Here is a 16,032-nt window from a genome sequence, read left to right on the forward strand (position 1 = left end):
GTAAAAAAAATCCATGATCGAAAGCTTGAATTTTGAGTATACCCGGTGGTTTTTGGATGAAAATCCCAATTGGAGGAGACCCAAATCCAATATAACGCAGATAAATTACAGAAAAAAATTAAATCCATATTCGTTTTCTGGAAAATTGATAAAGTGAGAGAGGGATGAAGAAAAATGAAAAAACACAAAAGCTGAGAGGAAAGAAAGCAAGGTGTGGGGGCTGCAGAAAGAAGAAGAAGAAGAAGAAAAATGGAAATTGTAGAGAGAGATGTGATGGGGGAGAGATAGAGAGAGAGAGGGGGGGTTGGAAGGAATGACGAGCTACCAGGCGTCCAAATATAAAGTTCAAATATGAGCAGGATCACTGCACTTCCCAGCGCACCGATGGTGCATGCAAGGACCCAATTATGTTGCCATGAGTCCAAATATACAAGTTCCAAGTTCACAATGTGAAGAAATGGTAGAGAATTATTGTGATGCTCTAGGTGTTCTATCCGAAATTACAAATAAAATTATTTTGTATTATTTTATAAAATAAAAAATACTAATATTTTATTATCTATTGTCAGGGCTATTCAGTTTTAGGGGTGAAGATGCAAAATGCAATTACTGTTCATTAATGACAGTTACTGTTCACTAGGTGGATTAAATAGTGAATAGCCTTATGGGGCCTTTGCAACGGTGGAGTTGCTCTAAATAAGTACTCAAAGGTAGTGATGGGAGTAATAGGGACTCACATTGGAGATGCTCTACTCCTAATGTACATGCATACAAATACTATTATCAAATGTATATTCTGAGCTGGTTCAATTGGTAAGGTTGTTGTCTTGTATGTCACTCTACGAAGGTTTGAGTTTCGGTGCCAAAAATTTTGTGGTAGTGGGCGATCTTATAAAACCAAAAAAGGAGACACAGATTCTTCTGTAAATCCTCAAAAAGGTTTGTGGTATACCTTGGTACTGTGGTGGGGTAGCATGTCCTCCATCTAAACTCTCATTCACTGAAAGATCATATATTCTAAACTAATAATTTGAGGCTACGTGTTGTAATTTTTCACATATCGTCATATGATTTGTCTTAAAATCTTAATTTTTTGCAAAAAATTTCAGTGCAATATGTGTAAAAATTTTAAACTAAATAGAATCTGACATTAATTTTATTAATCTTATATCACTTGAGTTAAATCTTTTACGCAAAAATAAAGGCATTTAACTTCGACGTGTTCTCTTCTCGCATGTAATGAGAGGGATAAATTACAGAGAAGGCTCTATATATCGTTGGTGACACTAGCTCAAAATTATTAAAATACAAAAAAAAAAAAAAACTTTAACGAAAAGCACTTGATACTGTTCACTTTAACGAAAAATCACATTTTAAAACTAAAAAGTCAATCATGATACTATTCACTTTACCCTTTATTTTGTCCTTATCATTAAAACTCAAAATTTTCAAACTCTTTTAATTAGTTTTCATAAAAAAAACTGTACTGATAACATGTTGAATATTAAAAAAATAAAAACTAATGAAAAAAACTTAAAAGCTTAAAAATTTAACTGTAAAGATAAAATAAAGAAGACGAAAGAAAAATCAAACAGACACCGTGAATTACTACCGTGCGCGACTGTCTTTTATTGATAAAGAAGCGGGTGGATACGAAGTGGCGCGACGACCTTTTGACTTCTACATACTGTCATCTATTGATATATCACAGACAATTTTACACCATTGATTACCAACATCAATCCCACGTGGGATATTTATGGTCCTGACACGTCTGGCCTGTAGCCAAACCAAAACAACAAAACAAACGACTCGACGGGTCCATTCCGAAAGGGGCTTTTTCCACCACCACCACCACCACAAACCACCACCGCGAAGGTGCCGAACCAGTCAGTAACGTTTGTCGAAAAGAAAGTTGGCACTTCGTCGAACATATTCGAATCATTAGTAGAAAGAGGAAAGAAGCGCAGTGAGTGAGTGACTTTTAGAGAGAGAGAGAGAGAGGGATGGTGTGGATGGCAACTCAGCAGCTTGCAATCAGAGGGAAGAGAAGGCGGATATGGGGAGGAGCGTTTCTGTGTTGGGTTTTGTTAATTCTGGTCACTCCCAAGATTCCTCACTCCCCCAAACACCATCTGTACGCCGACATGCGCAATCTTCTGGGTAATTTTTCTCATTTTCTCTCTTTTTTTTCTGAAATTTATGTTTTTGTTTGATTTTATGATCTGGGTTTTTCACAGGAGTGCCTAATACCTTGAACGTGATCACAAATTTCCCCTTTTTGGTTGTTGGCGCTCTGGGTTTTGTGCTCTGCGTGCAAGGGGGGTTTTTCAACATCAGGTTTTGCACTTTCTGGATTATGTATTACTTCGTGCAGTGATTTTGTTTGTTGCATTGATTTGAATGGAGTTTTGAATATTTTTTTTTTTTTTTGTTGGTGTTGTTTGGAAACTGGTTTTAGTTTGCCAGGCGAGGTTTGGGGTTGGGCGCTATTCTATGCTGGAACAGCAGGGGTTGCATTTGGGTCTGCTTATTATCATTTGAAGCCTGCCGATAGTAGAGTAGCGTGGGACACCTTGCCGGTTAGTATTTCAATCAGTCTCAAGATCACTCGGTTTTAGCTGTTATTAGTGACACTTGCTCTGGTTGTTTGTTTGTTCATTTGTTTTCGTTTTCGTTTTCGTTGAGATGCTTGAGAGAGTTATTAGTGACACTTGCTCTAAAAATATCCATTAGTTGATGATGAATAATTGAGAAAACAATCCTGAAACATTCCCGAGTTGCAGTTTTGTACATGAATTCGAAAGTATATTCTGTTGTCTTTAGTCTTGAACTTCTGTTGCACCGTTGATCCTTCCGTTAATTTCAAAATCAGAAGTGTGTACTTAACAATTAATCAATTTTTCACTCAGAAGGGAAATATGAATGTGTTGTGGTGCAATTGTTTACCACGGGAGGTTCCTAGAAAGAGCATGAGTGAAAGAAAGTAATCAATTGTTGAGGTCCATGATTTTGTTGTTAACCAAGTATCTGGATCCTAGTCATGCACAATCCGTTTCTCTCTGTTTATTTTCATTGTTGAAGTAGATTCTGAATTGCAGATGATGATTGCATACTCCTCCCTTTTCTCTAGTTTTATAGTGGAGAGACTGGGAGGACGGATCGGTTTAAGCTGTCTGTTTGCACTTCTTTTCATTGCTTTTCTTAGCATTGCATATGACAGGTTAGTGTTGTGCTTTAAGTTTTGTATTATCTCCGCTGCGGTCTTGTGTTAAACACTTAATGGAGGTATGGATGAGTTTCTTTGCAGAACGTGTAATGATATCAGGTTGTACATGATGTTCCAGTTGATTCCGTGTATAGCAATTCCAACAATGTCATCTGTGTTCCCACCAAAATATACTCACTCAAGATATTGGCTTTGGGCCGCAGGTAGGCCATGTTCGTTAATCTTTATTTTCTTGAGTAAAAATAGTATGATTTGTTAATCAGTCCATTTACCGCTCCCTGCACAAGTGATTCTGTGTACAGAAATGGTATTTTTATTAGTCCGTTGTAAACCTTTTCGTTTGTGAGTGTAGCTTATTATAATATCTATATTACTAAAGCATTCCACCAAGGATCATTCCGATCCAATGAGAACTGTTGATTACTACAAAGTATAGAAGCAATTCATTCTTCAGTGAAAAATAAAAGCAAATTCTTTACAGGGGTTTACCTTCTCTCCAAATTTGAATCTGTTGCTGACAAAAAAATCTACCGTGCAAATCATTTCATTATCAGCGGACACTCGTTGGAGCATTTGTGTTTAGTGATGGTCCCTGTTCTGCTCAGTATTATGCTCATGAATAGAAAGATTAAATGTCAAAGGTGCGATAGTTTTGTATTTCGTTTGTACTTTTCTCACTATATCATAATCTGTATGAAATGAAAGGTTAAATTGTTTGCGTTTTCTTGTTGGTTTAAAATGGCTATCCCATGTTTCCGTTTTTTACTGATGTGATTGAATTTATCGGCTGAAACTTGGGGAAATTCGGGAAAGTACTTCCTCCTCTTACATAATAGTCTTGATAACAGAATAGACGCCCTTAAAGAATGCTTGTGATAGAGGCAAGGCAGAGATGATGGCGTTTTCTGCGCAGCGGCTATCAGATGCTCGAAAACTTTCTGTAAATGAGGAGTCATTGGAGGTAAAGACTGCTCCGTAGTACTCTCCAGTTTTAGTCAAACATGTGTCTCTGCCATTGAGCAATTAGATTAATCAATTTTGGGTTGAATAAATTATTATCCAAGTGCAAAACAAACATGAATTTAGTCAAGCATGTCCCTTCCCCTCTAATGAACTGCTCTCTCCCTGCGGCTGTGACGTGGTGACCGCCCATTGGCCGCCACAGCGCAGGGGAAAGTGAAAGAGGTTCAAAGGCCAAAGTTTTGTAACTGTAGTTACTGTAATTGTGTCAAACCCTAAATTTGAGTATGGATATAGTCTGTGCGAGGGCAGCCGACCTCACTTACTGGAATAAGACTTTGATGTTGTGGTTGTAGTAAAGCTTCTGAGGGAATAATTGAAATTACACATCACCTTTAGAGCACATGTATGGCATTGGCACAAAATTCCTTCACATGCATACATGTGCACAAAGGAACACAGGCATGTTTTTGTGTCATGTGATGTCAGCATTGTTTTAGAATTTAGGAAAGAGATCCTCTCCGGATCCCTTTCTCCTAATCCACCAAATCAGAGAATCTATGCCGTTAAAATTGGATCCAAAGGCTACAAACAGGGACTCACTTTAAAAGTTATAATAATTTCAATCGTTGGATCAATTTTTAATGGCACGGATCCCTTGGTTTGTTGGATTAGAATGAAGGGATCCGGAGAGGATCCCTTTCCTAGAATTTATTTGAACATTTATTTTTTAGAATATTATGTATTAAAAGTATATACACATATAATGTAACAATTATATTTTATGGACTGGAGGAAAGCAGCCCAAACCAACACATTCCCATTTCAACCCAGAATCCAAAGTTGGTGGACCCATCAGCATCAAACTTCTGTTTCCTTGGCAAAGCCCAAACTGATAAAAGAACGATGACAACTATACACCTCAAAGTGAACCGATATTGTAATCTACTCTAATTTACGGGGAATGAGATCCGAACTAGGGTACAAGAGAGTCAAGACACTGTCGTGATCAATTGTCGTAACTTGCATCTGTCATTTCCTTCCATCATTTTGTTGCTTAATCGAAGTGAAATTAGGGTTCATCAAAATCAGGTTCAACCGTTTTAAATGAAAATCTTGTGCAATTGGTGGATTGTCCTAGGATCAAACTCCGTCAGTTGATTGACATACAGCTGGTTCCAAAAGCGATAAAAAACTTTACGATACGAGGGGAATTTCCATAGAAACTTTACCAACAAAATTTGGTGGGCACAAGGCTTAGTATCCCATTATTGTCACACTCATATTAACAATGAGAGTAGGAGATAATTTTGTTAATTGTGTTCAAGACTTAGGAGTAAAGTTAATGCAACCACTGACTGAGCCACACTGAGCGTGATTAGTTAACTAATTACTGTGGAAGCTGCGTCAAAGTCATGATTAATAAATTATTGTTAACCTGCTACCTAGAGTCGTCGGTGGGGGTACTATTTGCTTTTATGGACCTTGCTTCCTTGTCTCTTCTCTCGTTTCCCTTACTATAAATAACATTTTACATATTTCCCAATTTTAAAAATAAAATTAAAATTGATCCTTCACCAACCAAAATGCTAAATGGGTCCAATTTAATGTCGTAATACAATATTTAAAATATAAAAAAAAAAATCATTTCTACACCATAACTTTCTTTTTATGCGCACGTCTTTTTTTTTTATCAAAATATATTATTTACATTAAGAGGGTGAGTGAGTGGGAGTGAGTTAAGGCTCACAATTGACTAACAATAATGTGACTCAAATTCATCTTTGGCAAGAATCGAACCTAAAACCTCTCACTTAAAGGTGAATAGGAATATTAGTAGACCGTAGTACTAAGTGGCCTCTCGGTTCAATAATAGCACGCACACGTCCGATTTAAGGTAAAAATTACACTAGTGTGTATATACAGAGAAAATGAGTGCATGAAAATCATTTTTATTAAAATTTAAGTTGTTTATAAGCATATAGGCTGATTTTGGTCATTCATGCATGTCAATGAAGATAGAGCTTTTGTGTTTGCAGATTCTCAAATTGCTGCTTTAGTGCCTGCTTCGTGGGGTGGTGAATCAGATACTTGGAAATTATTCTCAGAAGTATGAATTGTCAAGATCAGCTCACACGGTCGTGCTCCTAATACTTCGCCATTTAATATTCATATCATGTTCTTTTCTTAATGTCCGATTACAAATCAAATTATGCGCGTAACAAATACTCGACGCTTATTACAGCATGATCTGGTTACTTACCACCTACCTACCCTAAGTATGTTCATGAAAATATATAAAAATAAAGGTGATGTTATCCACACGCATTATTTTAGCTTCTACAGGCTACACACATCATGTTAATTTCTATTGTTTAATCATTTTTAATTCATTCAATTTGACAATTAAAAATTAAGGGAGATATGAAAAAAATAAAAAATAAGTGTGTGGATAGCACCGCTCGTAAATATGGAAATTGCCATTATGTCAATTTTTAAGGAAGGTTAGGCTCTGACCCAAAAAAAAAATGGAAGGTTAGGCATCAACATTTGAAGGAAAAATAGAAATCCATCAACAAAATGGAAATTATGCAGAAGAGATTGGACCCCGCATTTCTGACAATTCACTCCATCACATCTGGACCATACAAACTAGATCACATGTCGAAATCAAACATAGGAGGATTTATTTGTCTTCTCATTTGTATTATTTTTATTGAAAATTAATTATTGGAGGCTTTAGTTGGTAAGCTTGGAAGGGATCCTCTTCGAATCCCTTTCATCTAATTCTCCTCATCAAACAATTTAGATTCTTGAAATTTGATCTAACGACTGAAGTTATTATAACTTTTAAATATGCCTGTATTTTTAGCCGTTTGATCAAATTTCAAAGGTCCGGATTATTTGATGAGAAAATTAAGGTGAAAGGGATCAGGAGAGGATCCCTTTCCTATGAGGATCCCTTTCCTATAAGCTTAGTGGCAGCGATTAGTGATTAGTAATTAATGATTAGTGATTGGTAATATTTACAGGTGAAGAAATTTACAGGAAAGATCCATCTTAACATTGTGTGAGGTGGAAGCATCATCCCCCTATTTTTTTGGTTCCTCCGTTCTCTTTCCCTTCTCATCCTTCTCACTCCTCCATCTTCCCTCTCCAAAACCTCACAATTTCCACACCAATCCAGACCCTCTCTCTCAAATCCAATTCCAACCCATTTCTCGCCATGACAGACCGAGTCTACCCATCTTCCAAACCCAATGCCAACGGCGGCGCCGCCGCAGCACCCGCCGCACCCGCCGCCGCAACAACCGCCGGTACCACAGCCAACCCACCAAGTACCAAACCCCAACTCAGACAGCCATACCGCCCGAAACCCCAGTACCACAACCGTCACCACCGCCGGAGCAGCCGCAATTTATGCTGTTGCTGCTGCTTCTGGTCCTTCCTCATCCTCATAGCCGTCGCCCTCCTCGCCGCCATAGCTGGCGCCGCGGTCTACATCCTCTACCGCCCCCACCGCCCCGAGTTCACCCTCACGTCCGTCCGCATTGCGAAGCTCAACCTCACCACCACCGCCGACTTCTCGACATCCCACCTCGCCACCCTCTTCAACCTCACCCTCACCTCCGAAAACCCCAACAACCACCTCACCTTCTCCTACGATCCCTTCACTCTCTTACTCTCCACCACCAGAGACGTCCAAGTCGCAAACGGGTCGATCCCGGCGTTCACGAGCGCCACGAAGAACAGCACCTTCTTCCGCTCCGTACTGTCAACGTCGCAGGATCTCGACGTCGAGTCGGTGAAGTCGCTTAGATCGGATCTGAGGAAGCAGAGCGGGGTGGCGCTGAGGCTGCAGATAGACACCGAAGTGAAGCTGTCGATGGGGAAGCTGAGGAGCAAGAAGGTGGGGATTAGGGTTACGTGTGAAGGAATCAAAGGGGTTGTACCAAAAGGTAAGACACCGTCGGTGGCTTCCGTTTCCAACTCCAAGTGCAACGTTGATCTTCGGATCAAGATCTGGAAATGGACCTTTTAATCACTTTTATTTTCTTTATTACTTAAATCGTGGGTTTTTCGATGGGGGATTTGTAAACTTTTGAGAAGGAGGATTAAAAAGATAAAACAAAATGGTGATCACAAGAAAAATTAAGTAGGATTTTAAGTGCAAATTTGGGGTTCAAATTTGAATCCATCTCTTCTTTTTTCTTTTCATAATACTTTTTGGGGATTGTAAGTGATGAATTTGGCTTTTTTATGGCAATTAATTTTCATATTATTTTCTATTTCATGCTACATTATTATTATTATTATTATTAGTATTGTTGTGTAATTTGTCTTCCAATTATGTGGCATTTGGCTGAGTGTAATAAGTGCATACTTTTCAGTGAAGGCCAATGAACAGAGCATCACTAAAATGCCCTAATTAGAACACAACCTTTGATTACACGGTAGAATCTCTCGTAATTAGGCAGCTCGGTTGCATTTCTCGTAATTACGTGTAATTGTGCATTCAAGGATAACAGAACCAAAAATGCTAGCTGTTTTGCTTTGCTTTTAAGCTGTTTTTATGGTGTTATGATTCTTCTTCTCCGCTCTACGTTTTGTTTTGGAGCGATAATTTGTTTACCTATCTCTCTCATGTTCTTTGATTTGGAATCTTGATGCTAGAAACAAAAGAATAAGTGCAGAAGAAGAAGAATAATGAGTGCGAAATCACTTTGCTTGTATTCGTGTGTCCCATCAACTCAAGTTAGAGAACAAATTTCCTAGAAAAGTGCTTTTCTTGGGTAAAATACTTGTCTACGCATTTAGGTGGAAAAAGTAAAAGGCAGTGCTGTTCATGCACGCACCTCTTTTTATATTTCTCACATAATTTCTGTCATTTAATTTTCTTTAATTTATTTGTTTGCTCGACCGGATGTGTGAAAGATAAAAATTGTTTGCTCGACCGGATGTGTGAAAGATAAAAAATAATGTGTAGATAACATCATCTAAAGTAATAGCACAAAACCTGCGGAAATCTAGTGATCAGATGAAAAAAGAGGGGCGGTGGATTTTAGTGGCTGTCCTTACCAATTACGATGGACTTTTTACACAGAATCTCACAGATAGATACATTGACCTCTTTCGAGTCTCTCTGATTTGGTAACTGTGAGTTTTTCATGTTCACATTAATAAAGTGGCGTTATTTACACATTTATTTTTATCTTTCATATATTTTTTTATTTTTTATCGTCAGATTAAATGAATTTAATAAAATTAAAAGATAAAAATGTATAAAAAGTTAAAAAAAAAAAACGTATGTGAATAGTACTGCCCGAGGAGAATATATAATAAAACCCTAGTTGTTTTTGGCATTCAATAAGCTCACGCCACTCTCACTGACTCACTGGTTTTTGAGGTACTAGAAATCTAAGGGGTACCCACTTCTTTAGGTGACCTTAATGGATTTGATGGCCCTCTGGTCAACTCTCATATGCCCTATATACTTTCGGTAAAAAGGATATTATTGTTTACCAGCAAATGTGTCTTTGTGATATACTTTCGGTAAAAAGGATATTATTGTTTACCAGCAAATGTGTCTTTGTTGGTGCTGATTAGTATAGCACATCGTGCTCGAGTGCTCCAAATCCAATGTCCTCATTTTCTACTACCTTCAAATAACTAAGGACAAGGGGTCCTAGGTGACGTGGCGTCCTCGGGCGTGAGCTGATTATGATCGTTTATGTTTTGTGAGTTTCACATGCATGTATGGCTAGATTAGCTCGCATTTGTGTGCATGATTGATCTTAATCAGCATGTTTTTCAATAAGCATACGAATTAGGGAACATGTTGAGCAAGATCTTATGGATTCAAATGATATATTCATAACGGATTAATCGCACTTATGACAATTATCTTTTTGTTACATTAGAATGTCGAACTTTAAACCTATTTGTAATCCTAAAACATTTCCTCATTCTTCTGAGTCTTCTCACTACTTGTGCGCTCACTCTAGTGACAAAATGATAACTATTTTGTGGTCCGCTATCATATTACGCTCATATGTTGTATACTGAAGTTCCATATGACAAATTTGATTTGCCAGGCTGTTGTTTGTTAGAAATGAGAATAATAATAGCATCTGTTAGAACGTTTGCCTCTCTAAAAACGTACTTGATGTTTTTCAAGATACGATCGTGAAGGAGAAGAACCCACCCTTTTTCTTTTTGTGGGTAATAATAAGAATGGTATATAATTGGATTACATTTTGGTAAGTAGACTTGATTTGCAAGTAAAAACGTGATTACCCCAATCATGGTGGTGTCTACTGAAAATGATTAAGACTAGACCTTAGATATGCAAACTTGATCGCATTTTTGGTACATTATTTGTGAAACTATTTTTATAAAAGAATGATGCGTTAGTATTGCGATTAATTTTATGTGTCTAATTAGCATTACATTTTACAATAAATGATTTTGGTTTTGACAATAAAGCACTAAGTGTATTTGAAACAATGAGATGTCGTATATTCGAAACAACTATATTTAATGATTCATTTGTTTGCCTCCTTTCCTTTTGATTGGGATACATCGAACTATGGAAGACAAGTTCACTTAATCAACAAATATTAATAATGGCAAGTTGCCATTTGTCACAATGGTGAAAAGGTTATGAACTTTGCATAACAGCGTGAGTTCAAACCCCGTAGGTGACTAATCTAACAAAATATATCGTTTGACAAACAAACAAAAAATAATAATAATAATGCAGAAGACACCACACACACTCATAGTGGTTATAAGCAGACACAATTAAAGTAATGAAAATCAAAACAAATGAAGTTGTCTCTTTTAATACTTACTGGCAGTGGCCACCACCCTCCCTACCACCTCAGAGTCGACCTCCCAAAACGTGTTTATAGCAACAACAAAAAACCTGCACCAACAAATGAACCCTTATTTATTATAAATACTTTACCCCACTCACATATTAGGAAAAATCTTGTGTAGCGGTGTCTAATCAAGTTATCTGAATGTTTCGTTGCTTTCGCATAAGAATGTAGGACTATTATGTACGTCAATTTCACACGACGCTTTATTTGATAGTTGTTTTGTTAGAATATGAGTATGATTTTGAATGCTACGAACTGGTTGTAGCGTTTTAAATTGATATGTAAAGGTCTTGTTGAAGAGTTTAAACTTGCTCTAATCTGGTTTGGATTGAAACTTTAATTAAATCTTAATACTCAGCACTCATAGATGGGAATTGTGTATCGTCTTCTTACATTGATTTTAATAGGAACATTACAAGATTGTTTCAATATAGATAGTAATCGTTGCTCTCACAAAATAAACACTCAATATTGAACTAAAAACTATTATTAACTTAAATACTTTTAATTTTGCATGAGAGAAGAATGTGTACTATTTAGAGGTCTGCTTTTAACTTCTCCTTCTACGTTAGTCTTACACCTTCTAAGCAGACAGACCTATCGAATATCTCATCTAGAAACTCTCCCGCAGTTTTGGAACACTCTTTGGAGTCATGACAAATTAACAAGTGGACTCAACCCATTCTTGTTTACAAGAAATTTTTAGTTATAACGGGAACACAAATGGTACATCACGTGTTTTTATGTAAGTGGTGGGAAATTTTATTTTTTAAGTTATTAACTTTTTAACACACACATCTCACCATTTATATAACGACACGTGATGTACTATCTCATGTGACGGTTACATTGAAAAACGTCTCATCGTTTACCCAACGTCTCTTTTTTTTCCGTCTCAAGAGCTAGTTACTGGCCGTAATTTACCAATCTTGTAACTGACTCTCTTTTTGTTTGAGAGATTTTTTATTATGACCGAAATATAGAATAGTATATTACGTACAAACATGGTCCGAAATGCCGATAATATCGGCGATATATCGCCGATATTATCGGTTTTTAGGGGAACCGATTTTTTTTCAATATCCAAATGATTTTCGGGATAATATCGCGATATTATCGATAATATCGCGATATTATCGAAATTATCGATAATATCGGAACTGGCCTACTTGGAGAAGAACGCCGGAGCTGTAAAAGCTCCGACCGACTATAAAACAGGACCCTAGACTCCGATCTAGGTATGAAAATGAAATAGAAGACGAGATGAACGTTTTTATATATGAAGTTTGCCGTGAAACCGTCGGATGTGTTCGGAAAGTGAGTCGACACGCACGGCCTTGCTGGAGTTCGCCGAGTTGCAGAGACGAGAAGGAGAGGGAGAAAGACGAGATTGCTGATGATGATGGGTGTGCGTGTGTGTATGTGGGTCTCGGACCCTCGGTGCAGAGAGAAAGGAGAGAGACGACGGCGGCGACGAGGGAGAAGCAGAAGCTGATCTGCCGATGTGGGTCTCTGTGCGTGTGTGTGGGAGTGGGAGAAGGATAGATGATGATCAGTTGGGTGGGTGGGTGGGGGTGGTTTCTCAGGTGGGGGTGCCGAGATCTAGCGGAAGGGAGGGATAACGGAGGAAGGCGGAGGGGGTCGGACATGCGGAGAGTGAGGAATTTGAGAGAATATGGATGGAGAGAGAGAGATAGGCGACTAAAAGGCAAAGTGGGAATAAAAGGGAAAGAGTCTGACGGCAATAGGGATTTTGATAGGTTATGAAGAAAGATGCTGGGTTGGGATTTTTTGCATTTTTGGGAATTAAGTGGGACTCTTTCTTTGCAATTTTCTTAATGCCCATTTTGCATTTTGAAAATAAAATAAAATAAAATATTGTTTTCAATCACAATTTTACATAATTTAAGAGCATCTTCAATATAAATTTTAAATAAAACCCCCACAAACATATAATTCTTAAATCAAAAAAATAAAGGGTAATAAGTCACTCATGTATCTTACCATGCAATGTATAAAGTGTAAAATATTGTACTAATTCATTATATATAAATGATTATGATGTGTTTAAAATTCTTTCATTAATTACTACATATTTTCTACACTCACAATGTTTGTCAGCTCGTTATATAATCAACTTAAATTAGTTAAATCCATCATGCAATGCATTTCCTTCCAATTTTTTATGATAAACTAATAGATAATTGACTAAATAAACATCCTGCAAAGTTTCAATAAAAATTTCCAAGTTTTTCCTTACAATTTCCGTGGTTTCCATGTAATTTTTATCGATATCGATATTATCCCGATATTTCCATCGATATTTCCGTGTTTTCAGATTACCGATATTTTCAATATTACCGATATTTAATACCTTGCGTACAAATGATAGAATGCATTTGTTAAAAAGTTAATAACTTTTCTTAATACTACTGTATTCTGGTGCCAATGAAAATTTTCTGATTTTGTTTCCCTCTTCCTTCTCTTTCTTCCCCAACTTTCTTGAGAATCTGAAGCAAAATCAACAGAAAAATGTTGCAGAAGCAGAAGAGTTTTCATTTTTTCTCACTATTCTTATTCTTCTCCTTCTTCTCTCTCTCTCTCTCAAACCCAGAAACCACCGCCCTGCTGGCATTAAAATCCTCCACCGACACCTTCAATTCGCTCTCCTCTTGGGTCGCCTCCTCCGACCCCTGCTCCGGCACTTGGTTTGGCGTCGCTTGCGACCCGGCGACCCGCCGAGTCACCAGAATCGTTCTTGAGAACCTCAACCTGACCGGTTCGGCTCACCAGCTAACCCAACTCGCCCACCTCAAGCTTCTTAGCCTCAACCGCAATCGCCTCTCCTCCTCCCTCGACTTCTCCGCGTGGCACAACCTCAACCACATGTACCTCTCCCACAACCGCTTCGATGGAGCCCTTCCAGCCGGAATCTCCCGCCAACGCCACCTCCCGCGCCTCGACCTATCGCACAACCAATTCTCCGGCGAAATCCCACTGGCCGAGTTCGCTCAGCTGCCTCACTTGCTAACTCTCCGCCTCGAGTCCAACTCGTTCACCGGCGGGTCCCGTCTAGTGGCAATGGGCCTGGTGGTGGGCCCAGAGAAAGCGAAGACATGGCGGTGTTGGAAGGGTGCAGGGGAGTCGACAAGGTGGGCGATCTGCTGAAGGCGTCGGCGGCTATGAAGCATGGATACGGATACGGATACGGCGATATGATACGACACGACACGGTGATATGAAAAATCTCCAAAAATTAAAATACGATACGCTATGGATACGGTAAATAAAAATGTTTATATCAATAAAAATATACATTTTAAAACATAATTCATCATTCAAATTCAAGTACATTTGAGTTGTTAAAGAAAGAAAGTTCGAAATCTAATCCTCTTTATACAGTAGAAGAAGTGTGAGAGTCATATTCATGGTTTTAATTAGAGGGAAGCTCTTTGTATTTAGCAACTTTCAATTATAGATGTCTCATATTAATTTTCTTTTCCTCATTACCTTTTTTTGAAGGTGTAAATGTATCTTAAAAGCGGGATACGTGTATCCATCATATCAAATTCGTGTCCATCAACCAGAATACGTGTCGGACGAGATAGAATCGAGAGCATCGGGCAAGTTTCGTATCCGATCAACTATCGGATATGGGATACGGGAGGACCAAACAGAAGTATGCGTGCATCATAGGTCGGCGCAGATGCTGGGGAAGGGGAGCGTAGGGGCCACTTTCAAGGTGGTGATGGACAGCGGAGACACGGTGGTGGTGAAGAGGGTGAGGGAGAGGAGAAATGGCGAGAAGGAAATCGATGGGTTTTTGAGGCAGATTGGCGGGCTGAGGCACCCCAACATCGCCGCCCTCAGAGCCTACCACAATTCGAGCCACGAGCTGCTTTTGGTCTACGATTTCTTCCCGGGCGGAAGCTTGCATTCCGCGCTGCACGGAAACCGAGGACCTGGAAGAACGCCGCTTGCTTGGGCCGCAAGGTTGAAGCTCGCTGCCGGGTCTGCGGAGGGACTGGCCTTCCTCCATGGCTGCAGTAAATCCAAGCTCTTGCACGGAAACCTCACTTCGTCGAACATATTGGTGGATCGAATGGGGAACGCCTGCCTTGCCAACATCGGACTCCAGCAGCTCCTCCCTGCTCCGTTTTCATCAAGTGCATACAGAGCTCCTGAACTGATGGTGTCCAATGATAAAACTCCGAGAAAGTTTACACAGAAATGCGATGTTTATAGCTTTGGTGTGGTTCTGCTGGAGATTTCGACGGGGAGGATGCCGGCGGAAGAAGGAGAGACGAATTTGGCGGCGTGGGTTAAGACGGCGGTGCAGAAAGAGTGCAATACATGGGAAGTGTTGGATTTTGAGCTGTTTGGGGACAGAGCGTCGGAGGGCGAAATGTGGGCTCTTTTGGAGGTGGCCCTGCTCTGCCTGACTCCGTTGCCTAAAGATCGCCCGACGATCGGCGTTGTGCATCGGATGATCGACGGCATTCGGAACAAGGGTGTTAGAGAAGATGGGGCTAAGTTTATTTTAGATGAGCTCACTTCTGGTTCTTCTTCATCTTCGCATTCTGCAAGAACTTCATGATTCCCAAAAGCTTCACTGTGCCTAATTTAATGCATAGTGTGTTAAATGTTTTGTAAGAATCATTGAATAAAGAGAGTTTTGATTGTTTTAAATTGCGATAAGACGAGTCAAACCTAAAACCTGTTGACTTTAAGTTGTATCACAAAGTCAACGAGTTACAAGATGACTGACATTATGATAATTAGATATGAAAATAAATTCCAAACCTTCGTAGATGCGAAACGTTAATCACAATATCTTATCCGTGGATACGTTTGAGTCACGTTTCTAAATACACGCCGAATTCGCCGGCCGGAGAACACTATAAAAAGGCGCATGATGCCAAGGTCTTGCCCATCACTTTAATGGCTTTCTTTCCTTCG

General features: G+C 38.9%; 4 protein-coding genes across 8 annotated transcripts; all 4 read left to right on the forward strand.

The window, feature by feature from the left end:
* The first annotated feature begins 1,721 nt into the window (after nt 1-1,721).
* Nucleotides 1,722-6,513, forward strand: LOC103440765 (uncharacterized). Of its 5 annotated transcripts, none has more exons than XR_530146.4 (8): nt 1,788-2,163; nt 2,241-2,340; nt 2,462-2,582; nt 3,102-3,223; nt 3,311-3,432; nt 3,711-3,870; nt 4,078-4,190; nt 6,229-6,513. XR_530146.4 is itself a non-coding variant. In XM_008379464.4 (7 exons), the coding sequence occupies exons 1-7, from the start codon at nt 2,007-2,009 to the stop codon at nt 4,103-4,105; spliced, it is 810 nt and encodes a 269-aa protein (XP_008377686.3). In that variant the 5' UTR covers nt 1,722-2,006; the 3' UTR covers nt 4,106-4,549. The 5 variants fall into 5 exon arrangements, 2 of the variants coding, with proteins under 2 accessions (XP_008377686.3, XP_008377687.3); XR_011583982.1 differs by having other exon boundaries at nt 1,796-2,163; nt 3,784-3,870; XM_008379464.4 differs by lacking the exon at nt 6,229-6,513 and having other exon boundaries at nt 1,722-2,163; nt 4,078-4,549.
* A 579-nt stretch (nt 6,514-7,092) lies between these two features.
* LOC103440764 (NDR1/HIN1-like protein 13) lies at nt 7,093-8,471 on the forward strand. The gene has a single exon (XM_008379463.4). The coding sequence runs from the start codon at nt 7,416-7,418 to the stop codon at nt 8,229-8,231; it is 816 nt and encodes a 271-aa protein (XP_008377685.3). The 5' UTR covers nt 7,093-7,415; the 3' UTR covers nt 8,232-8,471.
* Nucleotides 8,472-13,568: 5,097 nt separating this feature from the next.
* LOC139187575 (probable leucine-rich repeat receptor-like protein kinase At1g68400) lies at nt 13,569-15,762 on the forward strand. Its single transcript, XM_070827051.1, has 2 exons — nt 13,569-14,355; nt 14,596-15,762. The coding sequence occupies exons 1-2, from the start codon at nt 14,312-14,314 to the stop codon at nt 15,668-15,670; spliced, it is 1,119 nt and encodes a 372-aa protein (XP_070683152.1). The 5' UTR covers nt 13,569-14,311; the 3' UTR covers nt 15,671-15,762.
* On the forward strand, nt 13,606-14,241 carry LOC103440860 (probable leucine-rich repeat receptor-like protein kinase At1g68400). The gene has a single exon (XM_070826808.1). The coding sequence runs from the start codon at nt 13,606-13,608 to the stop codon at nt 14,239-14,241; it is 636 nt and encodes a 211-aa protein (XP_070682909.1).
* Nucleotides 15,763-16,032: the final 270 nt, after the last annotated feature.

This window comes from Malus domestica, chromosome 08 (genome assembly GCF_042453785.1).
Source record: "Malus domestica chromosome 08, GDT2T_hap1".
In the NCBI taxonomy this organism is placed as follows: Eukaryota; Viridiplantae; Streptophyta; class Magnoliopsida; order Rosales; family Rosaceae; genus Malus; species Malus domestica.

What these genes read in the sequence shown, in the direction of transcription:
- LOC103440765 (XM_008379464.4), top strand. Translation starts at nt 2,007, where the DNA reads ATGGTGTGGATGGCAACTCAGCAGCTTGCAATCAGAGGGAAGAGAAGG. An exon ending in TAGCGTGGGACACCTTGCCG is followed by an intron (nt 2,583 to 3,101) that starts GTTAGTATTTCA and finishes TCTGAATTGCAG; the next exon opens with ATGATGATTGCATACTCCTC. An exon ending in CTTAGCATTGCATATGACAG is followed by an intron (nt 3,224 to 3,310) that starts GTTAGTGTTGTG and finishes GTTTCTTTGCAG; the next exon opens with AACGTGTAATGATATCAGGT.
- LOC103440764 (XM_008379463.4), top strand. Translation starts at nt 7,416, where the DNA reads ATGACAGACCGAGTCTACCCATCTTCCAAACCCAATGCCAACGGCGGC.
- LOC103440860 (XM_070826808.1), top strand. Translation starts at nt 13,606, where the DNA reads ATGTTGCAGAAGCAGAAGAGTTTTCATTTTTTCTCACTATTCTTATTC.
- LOC139187575 (XM_070827051.1), top strand. Translation starts at nt 14,312, where the DNA reads ATGAAAAATCTCCAAAAATTAAAATACGATACGCTATGGATACG. An exon ending in TACGATACGCTATGGATACG is followed by an intron (nt 14,356 to 14,595) that starts GTAAATAAAAAT and finishes CTTTTTTTGAAG; the next exon opens with GTGTAAATGTATCTTAAAAG.